At 47.7% G+C, this 16,567-nt stretch overlaps 1 protein-coding gene across 1 annotated transcript; it reads right to left on the minus strand.

Moving 5' to 3' along the window:
* Positions 1-320: 320 nt before the first annotated feature.
* On the minus strand, positions 321-12,278 carry sbds (SBDS ribosome maturation factor). Its single transcript, XM_085964466.1, has 5 exons — positions 11,647-12,278; positions 8,578-8,707; positions 4,691-4,891; positions 3,380-3,544; positions 321-725 (listed from the first exon to the last, which is right to left on the minus strand). Exons 1-5 carry the CDS (start codon positions 11,772-11,774, stop codon positions 597-599), a joined length of 753 nt encoding a protein of 250 aa, XP_085820592.1. The 5' UTR covers positions 11,775-12,278; the 3' UTR covers positions 321-596.
* Positions 12,279-16,567: the final 4,289 nt, after the last annotated feature.

The following is a 16,567-nucleotide window of genomic DNA, read 5'->3' on the forward strand; positions in this document are numbered from 1 at the left end:
ATCATCAAATCCCCCACCAGCCTGGGGGAGGCTCCCATTGGCCAGAAATTTAACTGGACCAGCTCCATAAATATTGTGGCTACAAGAGCAGGTCAGAGGCTGGGTATGCAGCAGCGAGTGACTCACCTGACTCCCTTTCCACCACCTACAAGACACAGGTCCAGAGTGTGATGGAATGCTCCCCACTTGCCTGGATGTGTGCAGCTCCAGCAACAGTCAAGAAGCTCGACATCATCCAGGGCAAAGCATTCTGCTTGATCGGCACCCCACTACTGCCATGTGAATGCACACTAGTAAAAAAGTCAGTGCATGAGACTATATCACAAGACTCCAATACAGATTTTAATTAAATATATTTATAAGGAAAAGGAAAAAACTCAGAACAGAACACACTTTTGTGAAGAATATCAATTAACGTGGTTAAGGATTAAAAATTGTAAGTGCCAATTTATTCATTCATTGTGGCCTCTCATGGTCTCATTGTACAAGTTAAATGAATACTTATTGGTGCAAGTGTAGTTTAAGAAAACAGTTAACATGGTTGTGTGGCTTAAGTAGTATGTTGTTTCTACAAGACCAGAGCTCTCATGAACAACTTATTCAAGTTTCTCATCTCCTTCTTCCACCTCCTTTAAGCTGAGAACTTCCAGGGAAGCCTTTCCCCTTGTCTCACGTCGGATTAGTTCATCAATTTCTCTGAAGCAGCCAGGATCAATCAAACACACCTAAAGTAAAACCAGAAATAACGTAAACCACAACTATAGAAATGAGAAATAACAGCACAGCAGAAAAGCTATTTGGCACATCACATCTGTGCTGGTGCTGGCTTTTCAACTGGAGCTATCTAATAACATTAAACTGCTGTTCCCAAAATCCTTTTCCAATATCGATTCTAAATTATGTTGAATCTGCCTCAGTAGCTCCTTATGGTAAAGCATTCCATATTCTAATAACCTATGCAAAAATACAAGTTGAGTGAGTGGGCAAATACATGGCAGATGCAGTATAACGTGGATAAATGTGAAGTTATCCACTTCGGTAGGAAAAACAGAAAGGTAGAGTACTATTTAAATGGTGCTAGATTGGGAAATGTTGATGTACAAAGGGACCCGAGTATCCTTGTACACCAGTCACTGAAAGCAAACATGCAGGTGCAGCAAGCAGTTAGGAAGGCAAATGGTATGTTGGCCTTCATTGCAAGAGGATTTGAGTACAGGAGCAAGGATGTCTTACTACAGTTATACAGGGCCTTGGTGAGACCACACCTGGAGTACTGTGTGCAGTTTTGGTCTCCTTACCTAAGAAAGGATATACAGGAAACTTTCTGGTATGCGGCACGGACGGGACCGACCTGGTGCCGGTCCATCAACAAAGCCGAATAACCGAACGCTAACAAACCCTGTTGCTTACAGCTTCAAAACAATCGGCACAAGTTGCAAGCGTCTCTGTAGCTTAGCAACAGCTTCAGCTACACGCTTACACAGCAACAAATGGAGTAAAAAAAGTTATCTGAACCGACTCCTGAATTTTGCTGGTGGATAGAGCGTTCCGGTTATTTAGTGGCCGGTTAATTGAAAGTTTCCTGTACTTGACATAGAGGGAGTGCAGCGAAGGTTCACCAGACAATTTCCTGGGATGGCAGGACTGTCGTATGAGGAGAGATTGGGTCGACTAGGCTTGTATTCACTAGAGTTTAGAAGAATGAGAGGGGATCTCATTGAAACGTATAAAATTCTGACAGGGCTAGACAGACTGGATGCAGGGAGGATGTTTCCCCTGGCTGGGTGGTCTAGAACGAGGGGTCACAGTGTCAGGATACAGGGTAGGACATTTAGGACTGAGACGAGGAGAAATGTCTTCACTCAGAGGGTGGTGAACCTGTGGAATTCTCTAACACAGAAGGCTATGGAGGCCAAGTCACTGAATATATTTAAGGAGATAGATTTCTAGACACAAAAGGTATCAAGGGGTATGGGGAGAGAGCGGGAATATGGAATTGAGATAGAGGATCAGCCATGATCATATTGAATGGCGGAGCAGGCTCAAAGGGCTGAATGGCCTACTCCTGCTCCTATTTTTCTGTTTCTGTTTTCTAGTAACTTATTCTAACATCTGGCTTTGTTCTTCTGGAATCATTTTCAGACCTGGAATCTCCCCCTCTCCCCCACTGACATTTTTTATGGCCCAGCTCCCTCGACGGCTATTTCAAGTTAATGTGCGCACCTCTGGTATGCCCAGATTTTCAATTGTCTCCCCCTTTGCCCCCCATCCAGCAGTGTCTTTCCCCACTCTTCTCCATCCCCAACCCCCATCGTCTCTCAGGCACAAGATGGTCTACCTTCATCTCTAAATGGTTCCATCCCTTCTATGACTATTCTTGTGTGTTTATAAAATTCCCTATTTCCTTTTGTGTTGACTATCTTCTTTCATAATCCCCTCAGCCTTCCTGTTCTCTTGTTTCCTTTCAGTACCTTTTGTAACTCTCAGGGTATTATCACCTATCATGTACCTCTCTTTTTTTTGGAATCGCCATCTTCATAACACCCCCCCCCCCCCCTCCACAAAAGAAAATTCACACTAATGGTCCATCTTCAAAGTATTCATTTCTGCAGGTCTCACACCACTATTAACTCGTGTAAGGTTGTTTTGGGAAAATATATTTAACTTAAAACAGGGCTTCTAAGGTGCTCCATTTCTTTCCGTCTTCCTCTATTTAAGGCACTAACTCTTGCAGGGGTTTGTTTATACCCAATGGGCTATTTCTCATGTGTGAGCCTATACCATGAATGTTAGCAGGCTGGGGAGAGCCACAGCCAAGCACAACGTGTTATCACTTAACATCCACCCAGGTACCTTTCCTACCAAAAGTCATGAGAGAGCAATCAGGAGTGGGAATCCATGTCCTCGCTAGCCCAGAGCAGCTGAAGACCCCGCTTATTGCCCCAGGTGAGATCTGCTAATTCAGTACAGACAGGGCATTAAACCGACACCTTCTGGTCTGTGTGGCTTAAGCTGCAAGTAATTCAATTTTTCCCCTTGCTCACCTTTGTAGGCTTTTACCTCCTGGAATCAGTATTTTCCAAACATTATCAGGGCCATTGTTTTATGGTGATCGAATAAGTCAAATTTTGCTTTTATTACATGGCGTTAAGGGATTTTGACTAGTGTTTTGATAATAGCTTTCTGTGGCTCAATCCATTTATATTTAGGTCCATTGATTTATGACGGTTGAATAAATCAAATTCCATTTTAATTACATGGAAATACAAGATTTTTTACTAATGTTTGGGGATAAAATTGTCTGTTTTTCCATAAAAACTGCAAATCAATGGCATTGATTATGATAAGTCAGTAAACCAGGAATTCTGGTGAAACTCACAATATCTAAATCTTCAGCAAATTCTTCACTTTCCATCACTTTAATCAGTGGCTTCAGCTTTTCTTTAAGGCGCTTTCCATCCTTTACTGGGAGCCTGAGTCGAAGTCTCATGTGAGCACGTTCAATCTGCATACTCTCCTTTAGCAGTCTTATTACTTCTAGTGCCTTTATATATGGAGGGATTAAAAATACATTTATTTCTAATCTAAACATTGGACTATTTTATTGGGTACAATTTATGGCAATATCAATACATCTTCTAGAGGTAGTCATGAAGAAACTAGTTCAAAACAATTGAGTTTTGTTTTAATTATAGTACAGTATTGATATGAGAGTTGTATGTCAATCTAAAAATATAACATGTGCATGTTTGACTTCTGTCTATTGGATCCCCAATTTATGCATTTGATACCTTTATAAATACATTTTAAAAAGCAATTGCATTTATATAGCACCTTAAGATGTTCTCAAGACATCCCAGTGTGCTTTATAATCAGTGGATTACTTTTGAAGTGCAGTCAAATATAGTCAAACTTGTCAGCTAATCTGCACATAGCAAAGTCCTGCAAATAGCAAATGAATGACCAGATAATCGGCTCTTTGTGGTGTTGGTTGAGGGAAGAATGTTGGCTTGAACACTGGGAAAAACATTTCTTCAAATAGCACCCATGAAATGTTTTGCGTCCCACTGATCAGGCAGATGAGGTCTTGGTTGAACATTTCATCCGAAAACCAGCACCTCCAACAATGCAGTACTCCACTGAACTGTCAACCTACATTATGTGCTTACATCTGGAGCAGTTCAAGAAGGCCGACCACCACCTTATCAGGGATATGAGGGATGGGCAATAAATGCCAGCCTTGCCCAAATTACAAGAATGGTTAAAAAAATCTGTAGTGGGGTTTGAACCCCATAACTTTGAGAAGCAAGAGTGCTACCAACTGGGTCAAGTGGATGTATCTTTCCAATGTTTAACTAAATATGAGAGCAACTTATAAAAAGCAGTCAACTAGTATAAAATAGCAAAGTCAGATAGATGTTGTGTTAAAGTAAAAACAAATATTTGCAGAACATAGAAAGAAACTAGCCTAATCGTGTAAAATAAAGATCCTATTGCTGGATAGTGCACGTTTTATATATATATATAGCTGAAGTGGTTCTGCCTTATGAACAAGACAGCCAATTCAATACCTTTTGGAAGTCTCAATCTCATTACTGGGAACCATGACTATCAAAACAGATATTCTGGCTTGATTACAGCTGTAAATTCAAATCCATTCTTCCCCAGTCAACGCCTCATGTTAATCTACCTGCTGTTTTGTACTCTTGTTGGCTTTCACAGAGTAGTGGATGTCCTTCATGGCTCGCTCAATCAGATTCACAGTGTAAGGTCTCTTAGTTTCAGGGTTGACACACTTCTCTACTACTATAGTTGCTATGTCTCTGAACATCTGTTCGAGCTGTGCATGCCGCTCCTTATCAGATACTTGCAATTCGCCCTTCGTCAGAATCTGGAAAAGAAAACATCTGTATTTGAAATGTAATTTTGATATATAAAAAGGGAACTAGTCCACCAAGCTGACATAATTCTGAGTGTTCTGAAGAGAGGCATCAGTATTTATTCTTATCAGTTTCTCTCACCATTACTGCTTATTACACTTTAACGTTACTGGTTAGAAGCAGCTTGGGAACAGACGGAGTCTAGAATATCCCTGATTCAACCTTTATTCATGTTGTTATTTCAATAGTACTCCACATAACATCAATATCTGCTATCTCTGTGGCATCACAGCCAATATATAAAATCTCAATTTTCAGTGTGCTAAACTAAACTGGATCACTTCCATTCATTTCTCAGTGAACGTGCCATCCAGAAAGGTACAGTATCGTTCCCATAAGGGAGGAGGGACAAAATCAGATAAATTACTCAAATGCACCAAACCCAGCCAGTTCAAGACTGTGTGGGGTAATTAATTTTTTTGTGCAATAATCTGATAATGTAAACTATTTTGCAATCTGGTTTTTAACCACAAAAGAAATATAATTTGGGACACATCTCACACAAATACTTGCTGAGGTAATTTCTAAAAGACTAGCCATTCACAGACTTACATTGGTTGCAAGTTTCACCCCCATCATCCACTTTCCAAGAAAGTAAAAATAAATTGTATTAGAGGGGCACGGACAAAGTGAAATCTGTATTTACGCAGTTTGATTATTTCTTTACCTGGATTAATTATAGAAGTAAAATAATTTTATATTTAACTGTAATAGCGTAAAGGGCAGAGAAGGGGAAGAATTTCTGGTGTGTTCAGGAGAACTTTCCTGATCAGTATATTTCCAATCCAACGATGGAGGAGGCATTGCTGGATCTGGTTCTGGGAATGAGGTAGGTCAAGTGGCGCAAGTGTCAGTAGGTGAACATTTAGGGAACAGTGATCATAGTATCATAAGGTTTAGATTAGCTATGGAAAAGGACAGGGAGCAATCTAGAGTAAAAATGCTTAACTGGGGGGGAAGGCCAATTTCAGTGGGATGAGAACGGATCTGGCCCGGGTAAACTGGAATCATAGATTGGCAGGCAAAACTGTAATGCCTTTAAAGAGGAAATAGTTCAGGTACAGTTGAGGTACATTCCCACTAGGGGGAAAGGCAGGGCAGCTAAAGTCAGGACTCCCTAGATGTCAAAGCCAATAGAGAATATGATGAAGCAGAAAAAGAACACATATGACAGATGTCAGGTTGCAAATACATCCGAGAATCAGGCTATATACAGAAAGGTCAGAGGAGAAGTGAAAAAAGAGAGGGGCAAAGAGAGGGTAGGAGAATAGAATGGCAGCCAACATAAAAGGGAATCCAAAAGTCTTCTATAGGCATATAAATAGTAAAATGGTAGTAAGAGGAAGGGTGGGGCCGATTAGGGACCAAAAAGGAGACCTATGCATGGAGGCAGAGGGTATGGCTGAGGTACTAAATGAGTACTTTGTATCTGTCTTCACCAAGGAAGAGGATGCTGCCATAGACATAATAAAAGGAGGAGGTAGTGGTGATACTTGATTGGATAAAAATGGATAAAGAAGAGGTATTAGAAAGGCTGGCTGCACTTAAAGTAGATAAATCACCAGGAGCGGATGGGATGCATCCTAGGATGCTGAGGGAATTGAGGGAGGAAATCGTGGAGGTACTGGCCATAATATTCCAATCCTCCTTAGATATGGGGTGGTGCCAGAGGACTGGCGAATTGCAACTGCTACAACATTGTTCAAAAAAAAGGGTGTAAAGGTAAACCCAGCAACTACAGGCCAGTCAGTTTGACCTCGGTAGTGGGGAAGCTTTTAGAAAAAGTTATCAGAGACAAAATTAACAGTCACTTGGACAAGTGTGGATTAATTAAGGAAAGCCAGCACAGATTTGTTAAAGGCAAATTGTGTTTAACTAACTTGATTGAGTTCTCTGATGAGGTAACGGAGAGGGTTGATGAGGGTAATGCAGTTGACGTAGTGTACATGGATTTCCAAAAGGCGTTCGACAAAGTGCGACATAATAGGCTTGCCAGCAAAGTTGAAGCCCATGGAATAAAAGGGACAGTGGCAGCATGGATACAGAATTGGCTAAGTGATAGGAAACAGAGAGTAGTGGTGAACGGTTGTTTTTTTGGACTGGAGGAAGGTATACACTGGTGTTCCCCAGGGGTTGGTTCTAGGATCACTGCTTTTCTTGATATATATTAATGACTTGGACGTGGGTGTAGAGAGCACAATTTCAAAATCTGCAGATGACACAAACCTTGGAAGTATAGTGAACAGTGAGGAGAGTGATAAGATTTCAGGAAGACATAGACAGGCTGGTGAAATGGTCCTGGGCTTCATAAATAGAGGTATAGAGTACAAAAGTGCGGAAATTATGATGAACCTGTATAAGACACTGGTTCGGCCCCAACTGGAGTACTGTGTCCAATTCTGGGCACCACACTTTAGGAAGGATGTGAAGGCCTTAGAGAGGGTGCAGAAAAGATTTACGAGAATGATTCCAGGAATGAGGGACTTCAATTACGTTGATAGACTAGAGAAGCTGGGGTTGTTTTCCTTGGAGCAGAGAAGATTGAGATGAGATTTGATAGCGGTGTTCAAAGTCATGAGGGGTCTGGACAGAGTAGATAGAGGGAATCTGTTCCCATTGGCAGAAGGGTCGAGAACCAGAGGACACAGATTTAAGGTGATTGGCAAAAGAACCAAAGGCGACGTAAGAAATAACTTTTTTACGCAGCGAGTGGTTAAGATATGGAATGCACTGCCTGAAAGGGTGGTGGAGGCAGATTCACTCACGGCTTTCAAAAGGGCATTGGATAAGTACCTGAAGGAAAGAAATTTGCCGGGCGACGGGGAAAGGGCGGGGGAGTGGGACTAGCTGAAGTGCTCTTGCAGAGAGCCGGCACGGGCTCGACGAGCCGAATGGCCTTCTTCCGCGCTGTAACCATTCTATGATTCTAACTGTTATCACTTATCTTTAAGAATCTTCTTTTTCAAGCAACTATACAATTCCCGTTTAAAATTATTTACAGATTCAACAATGGCTTATACGATAGATAAATTTGAACTGCCACTTCTGCCCAGGGCCAGACTCCCTCCACAGTGTTGCCAAACCAGAGGATCCCAAGAGGCCCTTCCCAGGGCCAGCAAATTACAGGACTTAATGATGCCAAACCAAACAACACTTACCCCCTGAGATCACATACCCAATGATGGTGTCCATTACTCATTTTTGTTTATTTGCTAATCAGGAATGCAATTAGACACATTGGGAATCCCAATTAGCCACATATTGGACAACATTCTATACACAAAAAACTTTTAATATATCAGATATATAATCTTAAGATATATATTTTTTAAATTATAAAGAAATTATAGCATATAGTTATATACATTTCTCCATTTACAATATAAAGAGTTATTTTTTATAATTCTTACATTTAAATATATTTCTCATTTACCTATATCAAATTATATTTAGACATAATTACATGTACATTGTTCAATTTTACTGCGAGTAATGTCACAGATTATTAGCATAAATCTAATTGTCAAATTAAAAAAAATTCTGTGAACAAATTAATTCAAAAGTTGAGCTTATGCTGAATATTTAAAGTTATATTTTGCAAGGCAACTCGTTTCTTTTGTAGTTTCTCAAAACAGACCTGTTTACATATTTCAGTCAGTTCGTCTGTCTGAAATGCTGCAACACAATCCTCTTTCTTTGCCACCTGTCCCTTTGATACATTTGTAAATACTGTGTGAGTTTGAAGAACCTCATCAAGATCCTTTTCACTGAAAACACATAATAGTAATGCTGAGAAAGAGAGCTATGTTCACTAGTACATAGAGAATTAAACCACAGATCTTTCCCTTTCTAAATAACCCAAACTTCACTATAATCAAATATCCAACAAGATAGCGTTACTTAAAGGTTTCTATCCCCACATATCCTCTTCCTTCCCCAGATGCAGAATGAAAGCTGGATGATTTTACTGGGCTATCTCACCTCCTCCATTGGAAATCAAAATTTTGGTGGACAAAATCCTACATAAATTTGATGCTTTTGATCCATATTTTACAGAAATATGCACTATTAACAGAGATGGACCTTTCCTGACATATGCCTTTGTGGGTCAAAGGACTAAATATCCCTTCCATTATATTGGGTTACATCAACAACGCAAGACTACAGTCCCACTGTTATACATTATAAACTATGCTCTTAAAGATTTGACCTAAAACTGCAAAATAATTCTATTATAAAGTGAAATATAAATTCCCAGTAACTCGCTGCATTATCAATTTTAAACTGATTACATTAGAAACGGAGTGGTTTTTTTTATTGCCGATGTCACCATTATTTAACTGACTACTAGAGCATCCTGGCCATTACAGAGAAAAACACATTTTCCACTTGGATACAGATCAGACATAAAAAAACATGTTAATCACCCCCCCCCCCCCTCCCCTCCATACAGTGGTCATTTATCAGCGAGCAGCTCCTTAAGAAATCTCACAAATTTCCATCTCTTCTGGTGGTGCTGATCGTTGCTAAGTATTCAATTTTCCCAGCTTAGATATCTTCCAGCATTGGAAAACTGACGAGGGCCTAAACAAAATGGTAGGACTCCTTAAAGAGAGAAAATAGGGCTTAAATTAGATCTCCATAATTTGTTATTTAACTTCTTTTTGGGGATGGGAAACTATTTTATCTTGTTGCACTCCTGCCCACTTTTTTCCTTAAATATTTATATTCAGATAGAAATAAAAATATTACTAAAAATGTATATGTGGGAATGATTACAATGAAAACAGTCTCACTACAACAGATACAAAAGCAAAATACTGCAGATGCTGAACATCTGAAATAAACACAGAAAATGCTGGAATTACTCAGCAAGTCAGGTAGCATCTGTGGAGAGAGAATCAGAGGTAATGTTCCAGGTCGATGACCCTTCACATGACAAAAATTGTTTTTATTTCACTACAATTGATGTTATTTCAACCTCTTCAACAATATTTTCCTCTAATTGCTCATACCCAATATTCTGGATAAAACAAACTGTAATGGCCAGATTTTGCTCTCAAAATAACAGTGAGGATAATGACCCTTGCTGTTATTGTTGTGAAAATGGTACAGCAACTTCAGGCAAGGAGCAGATGCGCGACTAAATGTGAAAATCCAGAAGTTGCTGTCCGGTTTGCGCTGCTTTGCCGTTAGCTTCGCGAATACGGCATTTCGCTGTATGCCTCACAATTGAGATGCATTGAATGGCGTGAAGTTGCTGTATCTGTGCAGTAGATAAAAATGAAACTCGCCACAGAAAGTTAAGTCTAGTCATTACAAGCGCAGGTATCCTTTTAACGACGTGGTAATTGTTAATTACTGCCAATCAACCTCTGGCACTGAAAATAACTATTACAAGTGTGGAGTCTCATTCCTTCATATTAATTGTTGTTGGAGACTTTAAGAATGTCAATTTAAAAATTTTTTTACTTTCCCTTTCTGTCTTTTTTTTCCTCCCTCTCTCAAGCCAATCTTTCTTTCCCTCTCTTAATGTATCTTATTTGACATTGAATTCGCTCACTCTAATTTACACTTCCTTCAGTCCTTGCGCTGTTTATTTCTCAATCCTTGAATCTGGTTGGTTAAGGAGATACCCTGTTGGTCCCTCGCTGCGTTGTCAGCTTGTACTTCCAGCAACTTAGTCGACAAAAATATTTTGAGCTGAAGGATGCAGGGAAAGGGGCAGAGGCTGTTAGAGGGATGTTCTGTTACAGCAAAATCTGGCTGTGTGTGTATATGCTCCCAGCATAACCTCTGGCTAATGGCAGCATTGCAGCACCACCACGTGGGAGGGCGTAACTATAGTGAGACAAGTTAACATGGGCTGTTTTCATTATAATTTTGGATATAGGAATTCACGATGGAAAAAGTTGGTAGGAAGTGCATGCAGATATAACAGAGTTAAATAGCAAAACCTAAAGCAATTTGAGAAGCAGTGTAGTGGAGTTGAATGGAGTACAGGAGTTATACTGCAGTACAGGCCAAGGAGCTAGGAGACAAAACTGAAGCGCTACAGTGCCAGCACTGGTGAGAATGTCTAAGTACAGTGTGGCATGTTTACAGTGGCAGATACTATTATAAATGCAGATACTGTATTGGAATGTATAATGGAAAGTTGACAGCAAGTGCACACATACACAAGACCTTTTATACATTATAGATATATGGGGCGAGAGAAAGAGAATTGTGTGAAATAAACGAAATACTTAAGTGTGAATGGATGGGATAAGTTTATTTCTCAACAGAAAACCCTTTAAACCTGGTAATATAAAGTTGGTCAGTGCTATTCATGAATAAGCAGCACTGGCCTCCACGGTGCTTGGGAGGCGAGGTGAAGAAACTATTTCATTCTGAAACCCCAAGCCTAGCACCGAGAAAGTACTATTCCTCTTTTTAAATATGAACAGGCCTGATTTGTGAATGCCCAGGGTAGTAACCATTCTTTCAGCACAAACCAGAATCTAAGACTACTGCCTAATACTTCCAATGCTGGAGATCTGATATGAAAGTGGGAAGTGCAGGTTCATTTTTAATTTCAGAAACTGATGCCAATGATAAATCACTCCAACAAGAAGTCCGCCCTGTAACACGACAGGACTGACGAGGAGGATGTATTGAGGCTGTGGGTGCAGTGAGTGGTTTGCTGGTTTCCCCAGATACTCACGCTCCGCTCCTCCAGCTCATCACCTTGTTCTTGTAACAGGCGATTTCGAAGCGCTTCCCCGCTCGCTTCATGCGGACGATCGCCACGTTGGTCAGGCGGATCTGGTTGGTGGGAGTGAAGATCGACATTGCGGCTGGGAACCCGACTCAGGCCCCGGGAAACAGGCGCCTCTCCGCCCGGCACTGAGCGCAGCGGCCTGGCTAACCCCGGCTCTCCTCTCCCTCCCTCAGCGGCCTGGGCTGGAGTCTGTGTCCCGGCTCCTCTCTCCCTCAGCGGCCTGGGCTGGAGTCTGTGTCCCGGCTCCTCTCTCCCTCAGCGGCCTGGGCTGGAGTCTGTGTCCCGGCTCCTCTCTCCCTCAGCGGCCTGGGTTGGACTTTGTGTCCCGGCTCCTCTCTCCCTCAGCGGCCTGGGCTGGACTCTGTGTCCCGACTCCGCTCTAACCGTGTTCGCCTCCAGAAATAATCCCTTCGGCAGACCGACAGCGAGCGATCGCACCTCACCCGCGTTCTTATTACCAGGAGTTTAGTGCGATGGTATTTACAGCCTGGGAAAGCGGGAGTCCCAGGCGGATGTTGTCCGGGGAGCTGTTGGACAGGAGCGCATTGTTCCGCAGTAGGGGCGGGGCGAGGCTCAGTGTCAGTGTCCGGAGGAGGGGAGGGGAGGAGAAGAGGGGAGGGGAGAGGAAGGAAGAGGGGAGGGAAGGGAGGAGGAGGAGAGGAAGAGAGGAGGGGAGGAAGAGAGGAAGGGAGGAGGGGAGGAAGAGAGGAGGGGAGGAAGAGAGGAGGGGAGGAAGAGAGGAAGGGAGGAGGGGAGGAAGAGAGGAAGGGAGGAGGGGAGGAAGAGAGGAGGGGAGGAAGAGAGGAGGGGAGGAAGAGAGGAAGGGAGGAGGGGAGGAAGAGAGGAAGGGAGGAGGGGAGGAAGAGAGGAAGGGAGGAGGGGAGGAAGAGAGGAAGGGAGGAGGGGAGGAAGAGAGGAGGGGAGGAAGAGAGGAAGGGAGGAGGGGAGGAAGAGAGGAGGGGAGGAAGAGAGGAAGGGAGGAGGGGAGGAAAGAGAGGAGGGGAGGAAGAGAGGAAGGGAGGAGGGGAGGAAGAGAGGAAGGAAGGGAGGAGGGGAGGAGGGGAGGGAGGAAGAGAGGAAGGGAGGAGGGGAGGAAGAGAGGAAGGGAGGAGGGGAGGAAGGGAGGAGGGGAGGAAGGGAGGAGGGGAGGAAGGGAGGAGGGGAGGAAGAGAGGAGGGGAGGAAGAGAGGAAGGGAGGAGGGGAGGAAGAGAGGAAGGGAGGAAGAGAGGGAGGAAGGGAGGAAGAGAGGAGGGGAGGGGAGGGAGGAGGAGAGGAAGGGAGGAGGAGGAGAGGAAGAGAGGAAGGGAGGAAGAGAGGAAGGGAGGAGGGGAGGAAGAGAGGAAGGGAGGAGGGGAGGAAGAGAGGAAGGGAGGAGGGGAGGAAGAGAGGAAGGGAGGAGGGGAGGAAGAGAGGAAGGGAGGAGGGGAGGAAGAGAGGAAGGGAGGAGGGGAGGAGGGGAGGAAGAGAGGAAGGGAGGAGGGGAGGAAGAGAGGAAGGGAGGAGGGGAGGAAGAGAGGAAGGGAGGAGGGGAGGAAGGGAGGAGGGGAGGAAGAGAGGAAGGGAGGAAGAGAGGGAGGAGGGGAGGAAGGGAGGAAGAGAGGGAGGAGGGGAGGAAGGGAGGAGGGGAGGAAGGGAGAGGAAGAGAGGAGGGGAGGAAGAGAGGAGGGGAGGAAGAGAGGAAGGGAGGAGGGGAGGAAGGGAGGAGGGGAGGAAGGAGAGAGGAAGGGAGGAGGGGAGGAAGAGAGGAAGGGAGGAAGGGAGGAGAGGAAGGGAGGAAGGGAGGAGGGGAGGAGGGGAGGAAGGGAGGAAGGGAGGAGGGGAGGAAGGGAGGGGAGAGGAAGGGGGGGGGGGAGAGGAAGGGAGGAGGGGAGGGGAGAGGAAGGGGAGAGGAAGGGAGGAGGGGAGAGGAAGGGAGGAGGGGAAGGGAGGAGGGGGAGGGGAGAGGAGGGGAGGGGAAGGGGGGAGGGGAGAGGAAGGGAGGAGGGGAGGGGAGAGGGAGGAGGGGAGGGGAGAGGAGGGGAGGAAGGGAGGAAGAGAGGAGGGGAGGGGAGGGAGGAGGAGAGGAAGGGAGGAGGAGGAGAGGAAGAGAGGAAGGGAGGAGGGGAGGAAGAGAGGAAGGGAGGAAGAGAGGAAGGGAGGAGGGAAGGGAGGAGGGGAGGAAGAGAGGAAGGGAGGAGGGGAGGAAGAGAGGAAGGGAGGAGGGGAGGAAGAGAGGAAGGGAGGAGGGGAGGAAGAGAGGAAGGGAGGAGGGGAGGAAGAGAGGAGGGGAGGAAGAGAGGAAGGGAGGAGGGGAGGAAGAGAGGAGGGGAGGAAGGGAGGAGGGGAGGAAGGGAGGAAGGGAGGAGGGGAGAGGAAGGGGGGGGGAGAGGAAGGGAGGAGGGGAGGGGAGAGGAAGGGAGGAGGGGAGAGGAAGGGAGGAGGGGAGAGGAAGGGAGGAGGGGAAGGGAGGAGGGGAGGGGAGAGGGAGGGGAGGGGGAAGGGAGGAGGGGAGGGGAGGGGAAGGGAGGAGGGGAGGGGAGAGGAAGGGAGGAGGGGAGGGGAGAGGGAGGAGGGGAGGGGAGAGGAGGGGAGGAAGGGAGGAAGAGAGGAGGGGAGGGGAGGGAGGAGGAGAGGAAGGGAGGAGGAGGAGAGGAAGAGAGGAAGGGAGGAAGGGAGGAGGGGAGGAAGGGAGGAAGAGAGGAAGGGAGGAGGGGAGGAAGAGAGGAAGGGAGGAGGGGAGGAAGAGAGGAAGGGAGGAGGGGAGGAAGAGAGGAAGGGAGGAGGGGAGGAAGAGAGGAAGGGAGGAGGGGAGGAAGAGAGGAAGGGAGGAAGAGAGGGAGGAGGGGAGGAAGGGAGGAGGGGAGGAAGGGAGGAAGAGAGGAGGGGAGGAAGAGAGGAGGGGAGGAAGAGAGGAAGGGAGGAGGGGAGGAAGGGAGGAGGGGAGGAAGGGAGGAGGGGAGGAAGAGAGGAAGGGAGGAGGGGAGGAAGAGAGGAAGGGAGGAAGGGAGGAGGGGAGGAAGGGAGGAGGGGAGGAAGGGAGGGGAGAGGAAGGGGGGGGAGAGGAAGGGAGGAGGGGAGGGGAGAGGAAGGGAGGAGGGGAAGGGAGGAGGGGAGGGGAGAGGAAGGGAGGAGGGGAGGGGAGGGGAAGGGAGGAGGGGAGGGGAGGGGAGGGGAAGGGAGGAGGGGAGGGGAGGGGAAGGGAGGAGGGGAGGGGAGAGGAAGGGAGGAGGGGAGAGGAAGGGAGGAGGGGAGGGGAGAGGAAGGGAGGAGGGGAGGGGAGAGGAAGGGAGGAGGGGAGGGGAGGAAGGGAGGAGGGGAAGGGAGGAGGGGAAGGGAGGAGGGGAGGAGGGGAGGGGAGAGGAAGGGAGGAGGGGAGGGGAGAGGAAGGGAGGAGGGGAGGGGAGAGGAAGGGAGGAGGGGAGGGGAGAGGAAGGGAGGAGGGGAGGGGGAGAGGAAGGGAGGAGGGGAGGGGAGAGGAAGGGAGGAGGGGAGAGGAAGGGAGGAAGGGAGGAGGGGAGGGGAGAGGAAGGGAGGAGGGGAGGGGAGAGGAAGGGAGGAGGGGAGGGGAGAGGAAGGGGGGAGGGGAGAGGAAGGGAGGAGGGGAGAGGAAGGGAGGAGGGGAGGGGAGAGGAAGGGAGGAGGGGAGGGGAGGAAGGGAGGAGGGGAAGGGAGGAGGGGAAGGGAGGAGGGGAGGAGGGGAGGGGAGAGGAAGGGAGGAGGGGAGGGGAGAGGAAGGGAGGAGGGGAGGGGAGAGGAAGGGAGGAGGGGAGGGGAGAGGAAGGGAGGAGGGGAGGGGAGAGGAAGGGAGGAGGGGAGGGGAGAGGAAGGGAGGAGGGGAGGGGAGAGGAAGGGAGGAGGGGAGAGGAAGGGAGGAAGGGAGGAGGGGAGGGGAGAGGAAGGGAGGAGGGGAGGGGAGAGGAAGGGGGAGGGAGAGGAAGGAGGAGGGAGAGGAAGGGGGAGGGGAGAGGAAGGAGGAGGGAGGGGAGAGGAAGGGGGGAGGGGAGAGGAAGGGAGGAGGGGAGAGGAAGGGGGGAGGGGAGAGGAAGGGAGGAGGGGAGGGAGGAGGGGAGGGGGAGGGAAGGGAGGAGGAGAGGGAGGGGAGAGGAAGGGAGGAGGGGAGGGAGAGGAAGGGAGGAGGAGAGGGAGGGAGAGGAAGGGAGGAGGGGAGAGGAAGGAGGAGGGGAGGGAGAGGAAGGAGGGAGAAGGGAGGGAGGAAGGGAGAGGAAGGGAGGAGGGAGAGGAAGGGAGGAGGAGGGAGGGAGGAGGGGAGAGGAAGGGGGGGAGAGGAAGGGAGGGAGGAGAGGAAGGGAGGGAGGAGGGGAGAGAAGGGAGGGAGGAGGGGAGAGAAGGGAGGGAGGAGGGGAGGAAGGAGGGAGGAGGAGGGGAGAGGAAGGAAGAGGGAGAGGGAGGAGGGGAGGGAAGGGAGGATGAGGAGAGGGAGGGAGGGTAGAGGAGGAGGGAGGAGGGAGAGGAAGGGAGGAGAGGGGAGGAGGGAGGGGAGGGAGGGAGGAGGAGAGAGGAGGGAGGAGGAGTGGAGGGGAGAGGGAGGAGGGGAGGGGAGGGAGGAGAGAGGTTGGGAGGGTGAGGAGGGTGAGGGTGATGGAAGGGTGGAGGGAGAGGTAGGGAGAGGGGAGAGGAAGGGAGGGAGGAGGGGAGTGGGTGGAGGGTGGAGGGGTGAGAAGGGTGGGTGGAGGTGGGGTGGGAGTGTGGATGGTTTGAGAGGCGCAGAGCAGGGGAGCACGACAGCAGGGGGGGGTGGGGAGTGTGTGAGGGAGGACAAGAGAACAGAAGCAAGAAGCACGAGAAAAGGACGGAGCAACGCCGACAGAAAGGAGAGAGAAGACAGACAAGGCAGAGAACGAGCAGAAGAGAAAGAGAGAGAAA

This window comes from Somniosus microcephalus, chromosome 22 (genome assembly GCF_052327205.1).
Source record: "Somniosus microcephalus isolate GS21.2 chromosome 22, FLI_Smic_1.0, whole genome shotgun sequence".
NCBI classification, from domain to species: Eukaryota; Metazoa; Chordata; class Chondrichthyes; order Squaliformes; family Somniosidae; genus Somniosus; species Somniosus microcephalus.